This window comes from Rattus rattus, chromosome 5 (genome assembly GCF_011064425.1).
Source record: "Rattus rattus isolate New Zealand chromosome 5, Rrattus_CSIRO_v1, whole genome shotgun sequence".
Lineage (NCBI taxonomy): Eukaryota > Metazoa > Chordata > Mammalia > Rodentia > Muridae > Rattus > Rattus rattus.
In genome coordinates, this window is record NC_046158.1 from 9,743,097 (window position 1) to 9,761,808 (window position 18,712).

Here is an 18,712-nt window from a genome sequence, read left to right on the forward strand (position 1 = left end):
CCGCTTATAGAGGATGGCTCTTTGCCGCTGCAGCCTGATGTAGCGGGGCCATTTGACGAAGCGCGTGAGATCTCTTTTGGGCTGGATGTCCTGCCCTGGGAAGGAAAGAGGGACACTGCAACCGAGGCATCTGCACCGTGCCGGCCTGCCACTGAGGCCCCCAGGAGGTGTCGGTGCATCAGCGATCTTGGTGGTTCAAGATGTCATCACCATCTTTCTGATAGCAAATATTCTTTCACATCATCTGCACACGAGCACCATCTCCCCTTGTGGCAGAGTCGCCGGCTGCCTGCAGACACAACAGCCGAAGCGTCCGCAGTGGCTGTCTGAAGGCCAGGGTGGCCCTCGAAGGCACACCGCCTATGTCTGGTTAGGAGCCGGGTTTTCACGACCAGCCCCCCTAAAGGCTTGACTCAACGACCCCTGAAACCGGCGCCACTTCTTACCAATGCCGAAGTTCTTAGGCCTTTTCTCAAACAAAGGATTGACCACCTTTTTGGCCTCTTGTTTCTTGACCACGGCAGGGGCCGGGGCCACCTTCTTCCCCTTGGCCTTCTTTCCTTTGGGCTGGGCAGAAGAGAGAAAGCCGGTGAGGCTGTGTCCTCTGCCACCCCGTCGGGCAGCGGAGTCACCCCCTGTGCGCCGCTCGATGCCGCTCCCTTCCCGCGAGGGGCCCCGAAGCGGCGGCGAGTGGCGGATGGAGGCGGATAGAGCGCAGACCCATAATCACTCACCATCTTGCTCGGCTGGAGGAGAGAGAAAGAAGAGGGAATTGTGGGTGATAAGTAAGCGATCGCGGAGATCGCGAGAGCAGGCGCCTGCGCGGGATTTCGGATTTAAAGTGACAAGGACCCGCTAAAGACTCTGACGGAGGGGGCGGAGCCTGAGCGTGGGCGTGCCGAGCTGCCGCCGCGCGTTTGTCCTGGTCGGCGGGGCCGGGCGCGGTGCAGCAGACTCCGAGACGCGACGGAGGCGCGAGAGGGGAACGAGAGCCTCGTGAAGGAGTGGGCCCTTTGTTTCTTCGCGGGAAGGGCCTGCTGCCGGGCGTGTGTTCGTGGACGGTCCTGTTGTAGCGGAAACCTTAGTCCCCAGCCCTGCGTACTCGGTTCACGTCGGACCGGACTGTGTCTCTCACCCCGGGCCCGCCATGGCCCAGCAGAGAGCCCTGCCCCAGAGCAAAGAGACGCTACTGCAGTCATATAACAAGCGGCTCAAAGACGACATCAAGTCCATCATGGACAACTTCACTGAGATCATCAAGACGGCCAAGGTGCGTGGTGGCTTTTCCGAAGCCATGGGAGAATGCAGGAACTGGTTTTCCCAGGGGTCTGGGTACAAGGGTCCAGACTCTAGTACAGGGGTGGGGATTGCAGATGGGATGTGACTCACCTGACCGGTGTGGGTGGGAGCGATGAGGCGTTAAAAGTAAGGGGACAGGAGGTTAACTGTAGTTTTGTTACTTTTATGACTCCCAACGTAAATATCAGTGTTTTCCGATAGTCTTAGGCAGCCTCTGTGGAAGGCAACCCACAGGGTGAGAACCCGCTGCTCTACTTAAATAATTTTCTAGAAGCCTCAAGCTCACACTGAGGTCTGTGTCAGTCTCTAGCTGGCCCACCTGTAAGCTAAGAACAGCAGTTCAGGCTTTGTGAGGAAGCCTTGCTTAGTCAACTGCTCAACGTGGTGCCTGCCTAAGGAGGGGTCACCTGAAAAGCCACTTTCTGGCTGAGGATGTTGCTGAGATGGTAAAATGTTTGCTTGCTTAGTAGTCACAAAACCCTATGTTCCCTAGCACTGAACAAACCAGATGTTTGCACAGCCCTTTAACGCCAGGACTTAGGAAGTGGAGGCAGGAGAGTCCGTTCATTCTCAACTACATAGTTCTACATAGTTCAGGCTTGCCTGGGTTACAATGAGATCCTGCCTTAAAAACAGATTGAAAAGTTTGTCTTCTTAGTCCTTTATTGACCATCGTTTCTTTCTTTGAAGACTTATTTATTATGTACATGAACTCTATTTGCACGGATACCTGCAAGACAGGGGTTGCTGGGAATCGAACTGCACGAACTGTCTCTCTAGCCCTTTATTGAACGTCTTACTTCTTGTAAACTTTCTCAAAGACTGGACTGTGTCCTTTTGACATGCAGTCATCTATTCTCACCCAGAGAACAAGAAGGGGTTGGAGTGGACATTGCCAGCTGTCTGGATAGGAAGTAGGGCTCTGGGTCTGCAGGAAGGCCCGATAGACAGGCTATGGTAATGGCACAAAGGTGGTGGTGGTGGTGGTGGTGGTGGTGGTGGTGGTGGTGGTGGTAGTGGTGGTGCAGCATTGGCTGTTAGCTATTGGCTTCCTGCGAGCCAGGCTAAGCCAGGTGGCTGCTACCTGTATTGATTCTTGGCTTTCTTATTTGCCCTCAGATTGAGGATGAGACGCAGGTGTCGCGGGCTACTCAGGGCGAACAGGACAACTACGAGATGCACGTTCGAGCTGCCAACATCGTGAGTGCATGGGGTGCAAGCTGGCACCCATGAGGGGGTTGTGGGTGGAGTCCAGGGTAGCGGAGGAAAAGAAGGGGACAATTGGGTGGGCAGAGCATGCTTTAGGACATTACCCCTCATGGGTGCTGGGAGGAGGGCTACACAGACAGGTGGCCTTGTCCGGTCTGTATTGGTAGTAGGAGGTAGGCAGCTGTTCTGGTGGGACACAGATGCCTGTGACTGTCCAACTTGCAGTTGCGTCACTTCTGGGGAAGAGCAAGTCAGGAGGAAACTCAGGGCATAGTTTTCTGTTGTCTTTGAATGGACAGGACATGTACGTGGTTGCTGAAGGAAAACTTGAAGTGAACAAACTTAGCCCACCCGTGGTCACAGAAGGTGCTGATCTCGCCTTCCTGGCTGCGCCTCTGTCCTCATAGACGGCTCTGAATAGGGCAGTATTTTTCTTTGCAGAACATAAAACAGACTTCCAGAACCCACTGTCGGCCCAGCACCAATTACACAGAGCACTGGGCCACTGTCTCTGCCTCCTTTCATGTTTTACCCTGATTATGATGGTGCAGGTCCGAGCTGGTGAGTCATTGATGAAGCTGGTATCCGATCTCAAGCAGTTTCTGATCCTCAATGACTTCCCATCTGTGAATGAAGCCATTGACCAGCGTAACCAGCAGCTTCGAGCCCTGCAGGAGGAGTGTGACCGCAAGCTCATCACCCTGCGGGATGAGGTCTCCATTGACCTGTATGAGCTGGAGGAGGAGTACTACTCGTCCAGGTACAAATAGGGCTGGACTCTCATGCAGGTGGTGCCTGCTGCCTGCTCAGATCAGCTAGGGCCTGCGGTGGCCTTGTGTTTTCCAAGTTCTCCTTGGCAGCAGAGCCCCTGACTAGATCGTTTGACGGACGGACAGTCACAGACAGCCACCGGCGGGGCCCAGGCCTTCCCCCTCAATGAAGAGGGATGAAAAGACAGGACTTGGTTGTGTGTCAGCCGCTGTGGCCAGAAAAGGGTATTCCCCTCCAGGGGGCAAGGAAGCCCTCCCGGGCAACACAGTCTCTGCCTTACTGCTTTAAATCTCAGTCTGTCTAGACATTTCAGTCAAAGCTGGATTGGCCCCTTGTGGCCTTCCAGGTCTATAATGCTGTCCACTTTCTGGGACACCCCTGCCTACTGCTTGCTCAGAGATTCAGTTTCATGTGAACCCCCAGTGTAGAGGTGGAACCCTGGGAAGGAGGAGTAAGGAACTCAAGCAGAGTGGCACTGAATACTGGGCCCGGGGTACTTGCATGTCCTATTTCTGGTCAGCTCAGCCTTATTCATGGAGCTGGAGCCTCTGGTGTCAGACCTATGCTCGTCCCAGAGGTAGGGTCTGTCACCCAGCTCTCTGCAGGTCTATTTAGAATCTTAAAACCTGAACCTTTCTGATCCAGAGAGGCCTTGAGAAATCAAGAGTCCAGTGTAAAATGTGTAGGAAACTGAAGCTGGAGAATGGAGGCCTTGCCCCACCCCCTTAGCTTGAAGTTAAGGTCCCGCTCAGCAGGGCCCCACCCCAGGAAAGCCTGTCTTCCCCTGGCTGTCGGTTTGCTGCTGCACGGAAGCTGCAGTAGGAGCTACTGATGTCCAGGGCTGAGTGGTGTGTACTCTAGGGCTTGTTCCCATCTTAGACTCAGTGTCTAGCTTTGGTAGTTCTGAAGTTCTCCAGAATTCTGGGGTTTGGTCCCAATATTCATCAGCTTAGCAGAAAAGTGGGAGTACTCTACCCCCAAATGGCAGAGACTTCTCCCCACCCAAGGTGAGTTCCTTCACATCTTCCTGACACTACATTTTAGACAGCTGCTGCTTCAAGGACACTTGGGAGATCAGTACTGGGACAGTGCTCAGGCCCTCTTCATCACTTCATAAGTATCTGGGACGACCTGTGTCCTCTTTGGGCAGTCACCTCTCTCATATTCCTCATGGTAAAGCAGCTGCCCCTCTGCCTACAAACTTCCTTAAATGGTGGAGCTCTTCCGTAGGTGAGGCAGTAGGTTTTGTCTGCCCTACCGGCCTCATGCCCACAGCACCCCCAGCTGCCCACCTTCCCCTCTGCATGCACGGCTCTTCTTGCCTGTATACTAACTGCTTGCTCCTTCTGGCTTTGCCTTCCCTCCACTCTCCTGGGGATGCTGCTCCTTTTGTCTTGGGTAGTTCTGACAGACTGCTGGGGGCAGGCATGGGAGAACGCCAGGGCCTTGTGCATATTAGACAGCTGTGGAAACATGTGCTCCAGGTAACCACTGCCATGACCACTGAGGCATAATGCGTGCCTCCTCCTATCTCTGGCTTTCCCTCCATAATGTAGGGAGATGGAATGCATGAAGCTTGGGACTGGAAGCTATAGAGGTAGGATAGTGGTATATAGAGAAATGCCAGGCCTATATTGCTGACTGTGACTCACTTAGGCCAGGAAAGGGATGGAAACAGGTCTCTGCCACCAGGAGCCCTTTGTAAAGTCTTATTACCACCCTACTGGTAAGGGGTGGGTAGGAGGAGGAGACTGATAAGAACAGGGAGAGTTCTGTGTGTCCCATGAAGAATAAGGGGCCCATGGGGAGAGCTTGCCTAAGTCACATGGCCTGTTGACACCATCTTTCTTTGGATGTAAGAGTGACCAGAATCGCTTAGCGGAGGGGCCAGCACAGAGGAGAAGGGGAAGCAGTCAGGTGATGTTCATTTCTTAACTCTGCATCTGTCTTGCTTTCCCCTCCCTGGCTTTCCTCTGCCTGCTCCTGTCACTCCTGGGGGTTTCTTGTGGTGGCAAAGCTCAAGTCTCTGCGAAGCTAATGACCTGCCTCTATGTGAAGCTTACTGGAGGCTGGACCTCGACACAGATTCTGCTGATGGCCTCTCAGCCCCTCTTCTGGCGTCCCCGGAGACTGGTGCTGGTCCCTTGCAGTCTGCAGCCCCTGTCCACTCCCATGGTGGTGGCCCTGGCCCTACAGAACACACCTGAGCCTCTTGGGGTACTGTCTCAGGGTAGCCTTCCCGAGGGTCCTAGTTTATCAGAAAGGAAGTCCTGTGGATACCCACCACAGCCTAGCTTTTTTCAGTCTTAGCTCCCTTGGGGACTTTGGATCAGGAGCCACTGTAGCCTTAGGAACCTGGCCAGGCCAGGGCCAGTTCCCTGTGATAGTTGGGGAATGCTGTTCAGTTATTTACAGGCAGGTGGCTACCTTCCTGACTGCCGGGTGGAGGTTTGTCCCATTGAAGACCTTGCATAGGGAGGGTGACTGCTGATAGGAAGACAGCCCCAGCTTGTTTAGAATTGTGAGGTATTCAGTGGACCTTAGTCCAGCCACCCATCCTTAGGCTCAGGTTCTATACAGAGCCCTGTCCACTGCCTGGGGCCTGGAGCATAGAAGTCTGCCACAGCTGACAGTCCAAGAAGGTTGTGTGAGCGGCAGCTAGCCGGGGCATCTTCCTGGATTCTCCACCATTTTCTTCTGCTACTTTTGTGATGAGACCGTTGAATAAAACATCAGCTTTCTGTGCTGTTGTCTTTCTTTCCTGGTCAGTCCAAGATTGCCCTTGGGTTCCTTGAGTAACAGCTCTTCCTCCTTGTATAGCTTTGGGCTCCTAGTATCTAGTAAGTCCATGATGTACAATATGAATAAAAACATCTGCTGTTACCGCAAGCTGTATGACTGTAGCACCTGAACCTAGGATCCACCTATTTCTGCCATCCCAGCTTAGAGCTATCGGGCCTGCATCTTAAAGGGACTGGCCATGGGCTTGGAAGGGGTGAGCTGTCTTGCTGGGAAGTGGAATTCCCAGAAACAACTGGGAACTCAGAACCTCATTGTCTCTCAATACCAGGCTCATGGCTGATAGGCAGAAATTATGGTTCTGGGGGAGGTGTGTGCTCTCAGCCTGTCACTCCTCGCTACCCTCAGCATGCTTCCTGGAAGTAGTCCTGGCTCTGTGAGGAACACGGGCTGACACCAGGTGGCCCAGCACCTACAATAGCCAGACAGAACAGCAGTCAAGTGTAACTAGAGGCAAGTCACTGCCCCAGTGAGGGAGGTTTTCGCCGGAATGGTGTCACTGCAGTGTTAACTGTTGGAAGAGCTTGCACATGCCACAGGGTGGGAGAGTTGGGGAAAACACTAAAAGCAACAGTTCAGAAGGGATTCCCAACCCTAATGAAAGACAGAGTCTTGTGTTTTATTGTTTGGTCAATTCTGTCAGCCACATTTAAAAGTGAAGCTTCTCATTTAAAGGGCACCATTGTCTTTGTCCTGCTTGTGTGGCCAGGGGCAGAGCTCCCTGGAGATGCGGCCGGGGATTCAGTTTTCTAGGAACTTAAGAACTTAAGAGTGGTGTAACTTATCACCTTTTTTTTTTTTTTTTTTTTTTTTCACGAGCATTAACTCACAAGTGAGTTGCTGGGATGCACCAAAAAAAAAAAAAAAAAAAAAAAAAAAAAAAACTACCACACAGGCTCTACTTTCCCTTCATTTCCTCATAAGTAACTTCAATTCCATCTGCAAGGAGTTTCTCATTCCTAAGGGTCCAATACCATCACCACTGAAATGCACGGCTACTGCATGTAATCTAAGACATACTCATTCCTCCAGTTGTCTTTTTATACCTGTTTGTGTTTTGCTCTATGTGGTGGGACAGGCTGAGGAGTGCTGGGCATCCCCTGCAGGCCGGGTTCTGACCTTCAGTAGGGAAAGAGCTATAGTAGTCTGGGTCTGCCAGGCGCTGAGGAAGCTCTGCGGAAGCCCAGTTCTCTCAGGTTCCAGGTTACATTTTTCAGAGAAACGCCTCCAAGGTTAAGGACTAGTCGGCCCCTCAGGCATGGCTAGTGGAGTTTCGAATGGGAAGCAGCTGCGGATACTGTTGCTTCCGGGACTGGCTGGCGGATTTGCGAATCTGGAGTTTATATTGCGACAAATACTGGGGCGTGGCTTCCGGCTCTCTCGGACTAATAGCGTTTGCCAGGCGGCGCCTACGCATGAGGTACTTCCGGCGGGGTCACGCCGCTCCGCCAGTGGTAGTTGCGTACACCGTGCTTCCGGCGGGGCTCGGCCTCGGGACCCTCTGTAGCTCCAACCCTGGTTGCTAACATGGCTTCTCTCCTGGCTAAGGATGCCTATCTGCAGGACTTGGCCAAGAAGATCTGCGCGCAGCCTGGCCCTGAGCGGCAGAGGAGCCAGTGGGGTAAGGCATCCGGCCCGAGCAGCCTTTGGGAATGGACGCCGTCGTCTGGGGCCCGCTGTCCTAGGTCGGGGCCGGACCCTCCACAAGGGATATGAGTTCGAGTGAGTGGGTAACTGGCGGGCACAGCTAAGGCTTGAGCTCTGGGCTCTGATGGAGCGGGAGGGAATTAGGAAATTACCAGACTCGGGCGGGAAGTAAAATGTGCTTGCTACTGGAAGTGTGAGTTTCTTCACTGGCGTGTGTTTTTCAGTTCTTGTCTGTGAATGTGTTTTAGATGTTCAAAGAACGCACGCTACATTCTTGGCCGTTTAGTTTAAAACACTAACATTTCCTCATCATTGAAAGTGGAAGCAAGTCTTAATCATAAAAGGTTAATTGTGGCTTGGCCTGATTGGGGGGGCCTACTGGCCTGTCTGAGCTACATGATATGTTCACCTCTGCATGAGCAACTTCAAGAAACTCTCAAAAAGTAAAAGAAGCGGGTGGAGATCTGACTCTGGTTAAGAGCACTTGTTTTTCTTGCATAGGACCCAGATTTGGTTCCTATGGCAGCTTACAGCAGTCCCTAACTCCAGTTCTAGGGGCTCTTAACACTCTTTTCTGGCCCCCCAGTGGCACCAGGGATGATCTTAATGCGTAGACATACATATTTACAACACTCACAAAAGTAAACTAGTCTCGGGGGCGCGGTGGGAGGGGGATTGTGGTCCACATGCCTTTAACACCAGCACTTGGCAAACAGAAGCAGAACACTGTGAATTCCAGATGGCCAGGACTGCATACTGAGACCCCTTTTGTTTGTTTTTTGAGACAGGGTTTCTCTGTGTAGCCCTGGCTGTCTGGGAACTTGCTCTATAGACCAGGCTGGCCTTGAACTCAGAATCACCTGTTTCTGCCTCTCAGGTGCTGGGGTCAGTGCGTGCCACCACTTCCTGGTTTAAGATCCTGTGTTGAAAGAAATAAGTAAAAAGGAGCTGGAGCGATGGCTCCATAGTTCTGTGTATCTCCAGCTCTTAGGAGAGGACCAGACTGTCCCAGCATCCACCCTTTTTAGACCCCACAGACACCCTCATTTATGGTGCACGTACTCCACACATACTTACAAAAAGGAAAAGGAGGGCCAGACTTATGATCTCGTGTTAGAGCTCTTGCCTAGTGGTGAGGCCCGATGCGTGATATCATCTGGGAAGACACAAGCGTCTGCTCAGCCAGGACACAGAGAGCCACAGCCACACAGAAACAGTGAAGAGCTTGTTTTGGAGCCCATTTGGAATGATCATGGCCTGGAAACATGGATTTAGGTTACCCATGGAACCAAGGGAAAATACTTCTTGAGGCAGTTTCTTGAAGTTTTACAGAACAAAGAAAGGCAAGGCAAGTTTAAAATACGTTAGCGTGTATCAGGTAGGTATAGCAAGATGAGGAAAACTCTTTTTAGGACTAGATAATGCTGGCATTCCCTCCCATCCCCTAGACGGGGTTTCCCTGTGTAGCTTTGCCTATCCTGGAAGCCCTGTAGACCAGGCTGGCCTTGAATTTACCGAGATCCACTTGGAGTGGAGTGTCGGGATTAAAGGCATGTTTCACTATGCCTGGTGCTGATAACATTCTTAGTTTTTAGGTTAGTCTGCTAAGTTAATAGATTCCAAAGCATTTATTATCTATTAGTCACACGGAGGTGGGCAAGGAACAAGGTTTTCATGGGACTAAAGCGAACCTGAGATAAAGGCTCCAGACCTGCAACATTCCATTCCTCTGCAGCTCAGAGGAGTCAATCAGTCTGTAGACCACTTCTTTCCAAGAAATCTCACTGACAGAACCAAAGTGGTAAATGAATCGAGCTCTATGGGGTGACTTACAGGAGCCAGAAATGACTCAAAGGCAGATTTATCACCAAAGCATACCCCAGTATGGGTGATGGGTCAAAAGCTGGAAACCTGCTGTTTGATGCCAGACTAGGATACATAATGAGGTCCCGTCTCAAAAAGCAAGTAAACTAATGATTTTTAAATCCAAACCTGTGTACTGTACAACTTGCAGGCAGCTCCAAAGTTGGAGAGTATCATTGACTAAACGATGCTCGGCCTTCTTGTATATGCTTGGGGAAGAGGGAACTTAGTGAATCTGGTCAGTTTCAGGGACTTCCTGAAGCATTGGTGTTTAGTTCCTGAGTGTAAGGAGTGTCCCTCTTAAGATGGAAGGCTTTATTTATTTATTTTCAAGACATTCTCTGTGTAGCCCTGGCTGTCCTGAAACTCGCTTTGTAGACCACATTGGCTTCAAACTGATCCACCTGCCTCTGTCTCATGAGTGCTGGAATTAAAGGCGTGCACCAGCACACTGCTGGCAGGTTTTATTTAGGTGGAAATTGCTATCCGTGAGCCTAGTGTTGAATTTTGGGCAGTGAGGAAGAAGTATTTGGCAGCACCGTCATTTATTCTTCCTGGAAGAGGGTGGTTATGTGTAGATAGTAGGGTGATGGCCACCCTGAAGCTGGACTTAACGTTCTGTTTCTCATGTGCATAAGTGCTAGATTAAGTGAGGAGTATATTTTGGATTTAAAAATAATTTACTTGCTCTTTTGAGACGGGATCTCGTTGTGTATCCCAGCCTGGCATCTCTCAGCAGTTCTAGTGGCTTAGCCTCCAGATCCTGAGGGACTGCCGCTGCTTGGCCGCCTGCTGCTCTGGACAGGTGGTGCCGCACAGCACCTGGCTCTTGGCGTCACTTTTCCTTATGGGATTGGTCCAGAGGGATTTAGCTTATTTTGCGTTTCAGCTGTCAGAACAAAAGGCTCAGAAGCTGCTGGACCCCCAAAAAAGAAAAGGAAGAAAACACAAAATAAGTCTCGGAAGCAGGAGCAGAAAGCTATGGAGCACAAGACTAAACCCCTGGGCAAGAAGTCCCCCACCTCTTCTAGTGCCAAGAAACCAGGGATATCCAAACAAGGGAGCTCCGGCTCCCTGGGGTCCCCTGAAGGTGAGTGGTTCCAGGATGTGCACGGTCAGGGCTGGGATGGGCCTAGGTACAAATGTCCCCACTGCTCATCAGTGCTAGCACAGTTTTGTTCTGTGCTGCATGATAACCGGATAACAAGGCACTGTTTGTTTTTCTGTGGCACAGGGACTAATCTCATAATGCAGTTGTTTAGTGACCTGTTTTAAAGGAGCTTGGGTAGAACTTACTGGTGGCCTGTATATCTACAAGCCGCCCTCAGGGTCGTAGTAGGGGAGAGAAGTAGTGGGAGGGCACCTTCCTTTCAGCCCACCTTCCTTCCTTCCTTGCAGATAGCCGAGGCACAGCGCCCGATTCTGTCTTTGCACTGGATTTCCTGAGACAGCGGCTACATGAGAAAATCCAGATGGCCCGGGGTCAGGTAAGGGGGAGCCTTCCTGAGCATCTGCAGCAGTAGGCTTGTGGTGCTAATGTGATGTGGGCCACCTCTTGGTTGAGGTAGCAGGTGTAGTTCCTTTCTCGGGAGTACCTCAGTCCCCACTATCATCTGCCTCCTGGAAGCTCCGTGTCCTTCAGAAGCATGGCCTCCTTCCTTTGGGAAGCACAGCCTGAATTGTCTCTCCAAAGGTCAGTGGCCAGAAGTGAGGTGACCTGACTAGCCTTGACTTTGCCGCATGATGCTGGCTTCCCTGTCCCTCTTTCTAAGTCTCTTTTTGACCTTTAGCTTCTTGCCCTCACTGTCTCTGTCTCCAGGTTCCTGAGAGGTGGGGATCAAGGCTCAAGGCCCTTATCCTGCAGCATAGGCCTGGGTTGGTCGGATACACAGTGTGCTGTCTGGCTGTAGCACAGGAAGGGATGCAGAGAGCACTCCACCTGTGCGTTTCCTCAGTAGAAGATACAGTGGTTAGGACAGGCACTCTTATCATAGAAACCCAACTGAAGTTCTAAACTCTAGGAGAGTGGATGACCATATGCAAGATGAAGTGTTCTGATATGCTGGAGGGGCCTGGGAACTGGGGCCAGGAATCTTTTTTTATTATTATTCACTTTACATCCCAATTCCAGCTTCCTCATTTCCTTTCCTGTTCCTCCTTCCTTTCTCCTCTGAGAAGTGGGAGACCCCTATTGGGTATCACCCTATCCTAGCTGTCAAGTCACTGCACGGCTAGGTGCTTCTCTCCCACTGAGTCATACAGTTAGGGGAACGGGATCCACAGGCAGACAATACTGTGGCTCAGAGACCACCCCACTCCAGCCGTTGGAGACCCTGCATGAAGATCAAGCTGCACATCTGCTCCATATGCAGGAACCTAGGTCCAGCCCATGCTTGCTCTTTGATTGGTGGTTCAGTGTCTGGGAGCCCCCATGGGTCTAGGTTACTTGACTCTATTGTGTGTGTCCCTGTCCCCTCCAGGTCCCTCAATCCTTCCCCCATCTCTTCTGTAGAACTTCCTGAGTTCCATCTAGTGTTTGGCTGTGGGTCTCCACATCTGTTCCCATCGGCTGCTGTGTGGCGCCTCTCGGAATTATGGTAGACTTCTGTTTGCAAGCATAACAGAGTATCATTAATAGTGTCAGGGATTGGATCTTGCCTGTGGGAAGGGTCTCAATTTGGACCAGTCACTAGTTGTCCATTCTCTCAGTCTCTGCCCCATCTTTGTCCCTGTGTATCTTATAGGCAGGACACATTTTCTGTTGAAGGTTTTGTGGGTAGGTTGGTATCTTAGGGTCTCCATTGCTGTGAAGAGACACCATGACCAAAGCAACTCTTATAAAGGATATTTAATTGGGGCTGGGACTTCCTGGTTCGGAGGTTTGGTCCATTATCATCAAGGCGGGAGCATGGCAGTGTCCAGGCAGGCGTGGGACTAGAGGAGCTGAACGTTCTACATCTTTATCCAAAGGCAGACAGGAGAAGACTGACTCATCATCCAAAGGAAGACAGATAACTGACTCCCATGTGGTTAGGAGGAGGGTCTCATTGCCCACCTCCACAGTGACACACTTTTTCCAATAAGGCCACACCTCCTAATAGTGCCACTCTTTGATCCATCCATATTCAAACCACCACATTCCACTCTCTGGCCCCCATAGGCTCGTTCAAACACATGAGTCTATGGGGGCCACACCTAGACAGCATAAAAAAACGATACATTTAGTCCAGCCTCCAAAGTCCCCATAGTCTATAGCAGTCTCAACAATGTTAAAAGTCCAGAGTTCAGAGTCTCTTCTGAGATTCATCCAAGCCCTTAACTGTAATCCCCAAGGAATATAGAAGCCAGCTGGGCAAACTCTAAGCTCTGCATCTCCATGTCTGATGTCAAAGCGGTCTTCAGATCTCCAACTCCTTTTGCATCTTTGTTGACTGCAACAACTTCTTTCTCCTGGGCTCATTCCACTCCCTGTTAGCAGCTTTCCTCGGCAGATAGCCCATGGCTCTGGCATCTCAAACATCTTGGGGTCGGGGTCTTCAAGTCAACTCTAGCTTCACAGCTTCTTTGTTCCAATGTCCAGAATCCACACATGATCTTCTGGGCTCCTCTGAAGGGCTTGTGTCACTTCTCCAGCTCTATCCTCTGAAGCATTCTAGGCTCTGATTGATCCACTCCACTGGCACTGCTGTTCTTGGTGATCATCCCATGGGACTGGCATCTCCAATATGCTGGGGTCTTTTGCAGCAACTAGGCTTCACCAATAGCCTCTCATAGGCTTTTTTCATGGTGCCAGCCCTCAACTTTGCAAGACCCCTTTACTCCTGGGCCGTCAGCTGCAACTGAGGCTGCACCCTCACCAATGACCTTCCATGGCCTCTCATAGTCAAGCCTCAACTGCTCTCCATGACTGCTTCATGCCTTCAAAACTAGTACCACCTGGGTGATTCTTACCTGGGTGACATTACCCAGTCCAGCTGTAGCACCAGCTACAACCTTGGTTATCTCTGGAACACAGTGTTTTTGTGCTCTCAGAAGATTTCACCTCAGTGATGCTGGTCTCTCGTTTTTTTTTTCCCCCTGGAGCTGAGGACCGAACCCAGGGCCTTGCGCTTGCTAGGCAAGCGCTCTACCACTGAGCTAAATCCCCAACCCCAATGCTGGTCTCTTAATCACCACTAATTTCTTGGTTCTAGCTAACCAGCATCAATTGTCCCAGTAGTCCCTTCTATTAAAGCTAGAGCCACATGGCCAAAGCTGCTGAGTTCTGCTGCTTGCTGGGACTGAAACGTGGCCCCTTTGTTCTGTTACATTACACCAGCTTTCTGCTTTCCAACTCCTTCACTGTGTAAGCTTGGCTGTTCTGGAACTTGCTCTGTAGATAGACCTTGAACTCACAGATTTACTGGCTCCTGTCTCCTGGGATTAAGGGTGTGTACCACCATGCTTGGATCTAAGCATAGCTGGGTGGGATCACGTCCGTAAAGTCACCACTCCCTTAATCTGTTATCTCCTTGAACGCAGGATTCAGCTCCATTTCCCTTCCTGGTGCCCCTTAGTTCAATACATTCTATATTTTTCCTTTCTAGGTGGCTCCTTTTCATTAAAACGCTCTTGATAAGAGTGAACTTCAGTAATTACACAACAGAGTTTATACCAGACTGTCTTGAGACTTCCTTTGTCAAAGCAATTAATCTAAATCTCTTCATCTTAGCCTCAGTCAGACTCTTTGGACAATGGCAAAAAGTAGCCATGTTCTTCACCAAAACATCACAAAAACAGGCCACATACTTCTCCATTGAAACCTCTTGGGCCAGCAGGCCTATCCCGTTCAAATCACCGTCAGCTCCACCGTCTTTCATATTCCTACTAGGATGGCCCATTAAGCCCCACTTAAAACATTCCATGACTTTCCAAATCCAAAGTCCCCAAATCCACATTCTTCCAACCTAAAGCATGGTCAGGCCTATCGCAGCAACACCCCAGTCCCTGGTATCAACTTCTGTCATAGTTAGGGTTTCCATCGCTGTGAAGAGAAACCGTAACCAAAGCAACTCTTATAAAGGATAACATTTGATGGGAGCTGGCTTACTGGTTTAGAGGTTCAGTCCATTTATCAAGGGGGGAACATGGCAGTGTCCAGGCAGACATGGGGCTGGAGGAGCCAAAAGTTCTGCATCTTCATCCGAAGGCAGACAGGACTGCTATGTAGTTAGGAGGGTCTCATTGCCCACCCTGACTATGCCACACTCCTTCAACAAGGCCTTCTTATAGTGCCACTCCCTTGGCCAAGCATATTCAAACCATCACAGTTGGTGTCCTTAGCCCTCCACCGGGAGTCCTATTGGCTTCAGGAACGACTACTTCAGGCTCCATGTCTCCAATTGCTAAGAGTCTCAGAGTGACTCCCATGGACTCCCTGGCCCCAGGTCTCCAGCAGGTCCTAGAGCCGCATGCCTGCTGCTGCTTTCCATTCTCTTCCCTGCTCTTCCCCAACCCCACCCCCGAACCCCCCGGGCCCAACCACCTCCAATGTCTATTTTATTTCCCCTTCAGAGGAAGATTAAAGCATCCTCCCTTGGTCCCTCGAGTTTTAGCTTCTTTGGGTCTGTGGATTGTAACATGGTTATCCTGTATTTTATGGCTAATACCACTTACAAGTTAGTACATAGTATGCATGTCCTTTTGGGTCTGGGTCCGGGTTACCTCACTCAGGATGATCTTTTCTAGTTCTGTTTGCCTGCAAAATTCATTATGTTCTTGTTTTTAATAGCTGAGTCATAATTCCATTGTGTAAATGAACATTTTCTTTATCCATTCTTCAGTTGAGGGACACGTAGATTGTTTCCAGTTTCTAATACTCAAATAAAGCTGCTATGAGCATAGTTGAACAAGTGTCCTTGTCAGATGGTGGAACATCTTTTGGGTATATGCTCAGGAGTAGTATAGCTGGATCTTAAGGTAGAACTATTCTCAGTTTTCTGAGAAATCCCCGAATTGATTTCCAGAGAGCTTGTGCAAGTTTGTACTCCCACCAGCAATGGAAGAGTGTCCTGCTTGTGGAGCCAGGGTTCTTAACTAGGGGTTCCTCAGTACACTAGTGTTATTTGCATCTGGGTAACAGGTCACTGTTGGTGAAACACGGACATCGTGGACTTGTGGCCTGCATGAGTCTTTCTCTCATTTCAGATACATGTCAGATAAGGGACTCGTGAGGTTAAGAACCCTAGGGAGTGAACCCTCCACCTTTTATCTTTTACCCACAGGGTGGCACCAAGGAGCTGTCTGCTGCCACTCTAGAAAAAAGACAGCGGAGAAAGCAGGAGAGGGAACGGAAGAAGAGGAAGCGGAGGGAGCTCCAAGCAAAGCAGCAGGTTGCAGAGGCTGAGAAAAAGGAGGAACCAGTCAAGGCGCCCCCCAAAATGGCCTGCAAGGATCTGCAGGAATCAGGGCTGATCTTTAATAAGGTGAGAGTTGTCTGGGCTGAGAGTGTCTTTGGCCCAACTCTGCCCTGTGCTGATGGTCTAGGTGCATGCTGGTGACTTCTGCTAAGGGGGCGAAAGCTATTGGTCTGTGACACTAGTGAGATTTGGCAGTGTTGATGTGCCCTCTCCGTGTGGATGGCGGTACTGATGTGCCTCTCCGTGTGGATGGCGGTGTTGATGTGCCTCTCCGTGTGGATGGTGGTACTGATGTGCCCTTCCCTGCAGGTGGAGGTAGCTGGAGAGGAGCCAGCCAGCAAGGCCCAGCGCAAGAAGGAGAAGCGGCAGCAGGTGAAGGGGAACTTGACCCCACTGACAGGCAGGAACTATAGGCAGCTGCTGGACCGTCTGCATGCCCGGCAGGGCCGGGTGGAGGAGCTTCGCGATCAGGATGCAGGCAAGGCCCAGGAGCTGGAGGCCAAGATGAAGTGGACCAACTTGCTGTACAAGGCAGAGGGTGTGAAGATCAGGGACGATGAGCGCCTGCTGCAGGAGGCCCTGAAGCGCAAAGAGAAGCGCCGGGCACAGCGGCAGCGCAAGTGGGAGAAGCGTTCGGAGCATGTGGTGGAGAAGATGCAGCAGCGACAGGACAAGCGACGCCAGAACCTGCGCAAGAAGAAGGCAGCTCGGGCCGAGCGACGGCTACAGAAGGCCCGCAAGAAGGGCCGGGTGCTGCCCCAGGACCTGGAGCGTGCAGGCCTCTCCTGAGAGCTTGCACCTGCCAGGTTCCTGGCTGGGCACCTTCCTACCTGGCTTCCATCCATCTCCATCCTTGAGGGTTGAGGTGGTATGAGGTGACAGACTGGGTCTCCTGTGTGAGGTTGACAGTTCTTGCACCCCACAACCGAAGTGAGATCTGACTGCGTGCCAGGACGTTTCAGCAGCATCCTTAAGGAAGACCATGTTTCCCGTTCCTGAGGGATGAAGGGGATCTGTGCCCATGTCTTGTGAGGGGTGTGTCACTGTGTCTGTATGTCTGTGTATGTCTGTGTTCTGAATGCTCCAGAGTTGGGATAGAGGTTGGGGTGAAGTGCCCCACTGACCCCTTCCTGCCCACCTGGTATATCCAGTGGCCATGAGAACAAAAGGTCTTGACTACCCGTTCTGTATTCACTAGTCTTGGGAACAGAGAAGAGAGCCCAAGAGTTTTGGGAGAATCTGATCCAGTCAGGTATGTCTCTGGGCCAGAGCTTGAGAGCTGTGTTGAAGGCCAGCATCCAGCTCAAAAATCTAGAGTCCTTCCTGAGTCCCAGGATGTGCTTGCTCACCTGTGAGCCAGTTGATGGCTGCGACTTACATGTTGCCTAGTTTTATGTCAGTTTAATACAAGCTGGAGTTGTCTGAGAAGAGAGTGCCTCAACTGAGAACCCCGCTAGATTGGCCTGTGGTGCTTTTTTTTAAAAAAACAAAAAACCTGGTGAATGATATGATAGGGCCTGGTTCATTGTGGCCAGTGCCACCCCCGGACTGACGGTCCTGGGTTGTTTAAGAAAGTAGGCCAAGCCAGCTGTGGGGGACAAGCCATTAAGTAGCTTTTGCTTCAGTTCCTGCGTCTAGGTTCCTGCCCTGGCTTCCCTTGGTGATGTACTGTTACCTGGAAATGTAACATGAAGTAAACCCTTTCCTCAAGTTGCTTTTGGTCATGGTGTTTTATCACAGCAATAGAAACTCTAAGATAAGCCAACGTGCGTTTGGAGGCAAGGAGGCAGGGCAGAATGGCTCTTGGGATGCTGGCCGGGATGAGGTCGTGAATGGAGACAGGGCTGTTAACTAGGTGAGCAGAGTGGACAGACTGCAGGTGAGAGCTGGGGTGCAGGAGTGGGTTGGTAGGCTGGAGTGCCTTTGTCATTGCTACAGGCTGGACAGAACTGAGAAATGATGGTTGTGTGGTAGCACTCACCTTTGGTCCCATTACTCAGGGAGGCATAGGCGGGTGGTCCTTGAGTTTGAAGCCAGCCAGGACTACATAGAGACCTGTGTAAAGAAAGAAAACAGTAACAACAGAAAACATGACAGAAGTGTTGGCACACTCCTGTAATCCCAGCATTGGAGAGGCCGAGGCAAGAAGACGGTGAGTCTGAGTTACAGAGAGTCCCAAGCTGGCTTGATTTTGGAGAGATGCCTCTGCTGGTAAAAAATCCAGATGTGGTATGCGTGTGCAATCCTGGTACTCACTGAAAGATGGGAGATAGAGAATTGGCCTGGGAGCTCTGGCAGCTAACCCGGAATACACAGTAACGGACAGGGGAGAGCTCCTGCATCAGCACGATGGAAGTCGAGCACCAGCTCCTGTGAAAGTATCCAGGTACACATACACCCAACAGATACACAAACCCCAGAGAGCTGGTGAGATGACTTTATGGGTAAAGCACGACCTGTGTGAGCCTGATGACATGAGCTCAGTCCTTCGAGCCTGCAGTGGACGTCTTTCACACTGAAGTGAAGATCTAGCTAGACAGCAAACCACTGAACTGAGAACAGGAACCCCATTGGAGGACTTAGAGAAAGGATTGAAAGAGTTGAAGGGGCTTGAGACCACATATGAACAATGCCAACCAACCAGAGCTTCCAGGGACTAAGCCACTACCGAAAGTCTATACATGGACTGACCCAGGGCTCCAGCTGCATATGTAGCAGAGAAAAGC

At 51.0% G+C, this 18,712-nt stretch overlaps 2 protein-coding genes and 1 non-coding gene across 3 annotated transcripts; 2 read left to right on the top strand and 1 right to left on the bottom strand.

The window, feature by feature from the left end:
- Positions 1-174: 174 nt before the first annotated feature.
- LOC116902522 lies at positions 175-249 on the bottom strand. The gene has a single exon (XR_004388131.1). It is a non-coding gene; the product is annotated as a small nucleolar RNA SNORD24 (small nucleolar RNA).
- Positions 250-794: 545 nt separating this feature from the next.
- Med22 (mediator complex subunit 22) lies at positions 795-6,168 on the top strand. The gene is given in 5 exon segments (XM_032903012.1): positions 795-1,270; positions 2,419-2,499; positions 2,950-3,006; positions 3,009-3,268; positions 5,297-6,168. Coding segments are annotated over 5 exon segments (711 nt in total). The 5' UTR covers positions 795-1,147; the 3' UTR covers positions 5,487-6,168.
- Positions 6,169-7,561: 1,393 nt separating this feature from the next.
- On the top strand, positions 7,562-17,700 carry Surf6 (surfeit 6). Its single transcript, XM_032903013.1, has 5 exons — positions 7,562-7,699; positions 10,478-10,678; positions 10,987-11,075; positions 15,852-16,052; positions 16,296-17,700. Exons 1-5 carry the CDS (start codon positions 7,606-7,608, stop codon positions 16,773-16,775), a joined length of 1,065 nt encoding a protein of 354 aa, XP_032758904.1. The 5' UTR covers positions 7,562-7,605; the 3' UTR covers positions 16,776-17,700.
- The last annotated feature ends 1,012 nt before the right edge of the window (positions 17,701-18,712 follow it).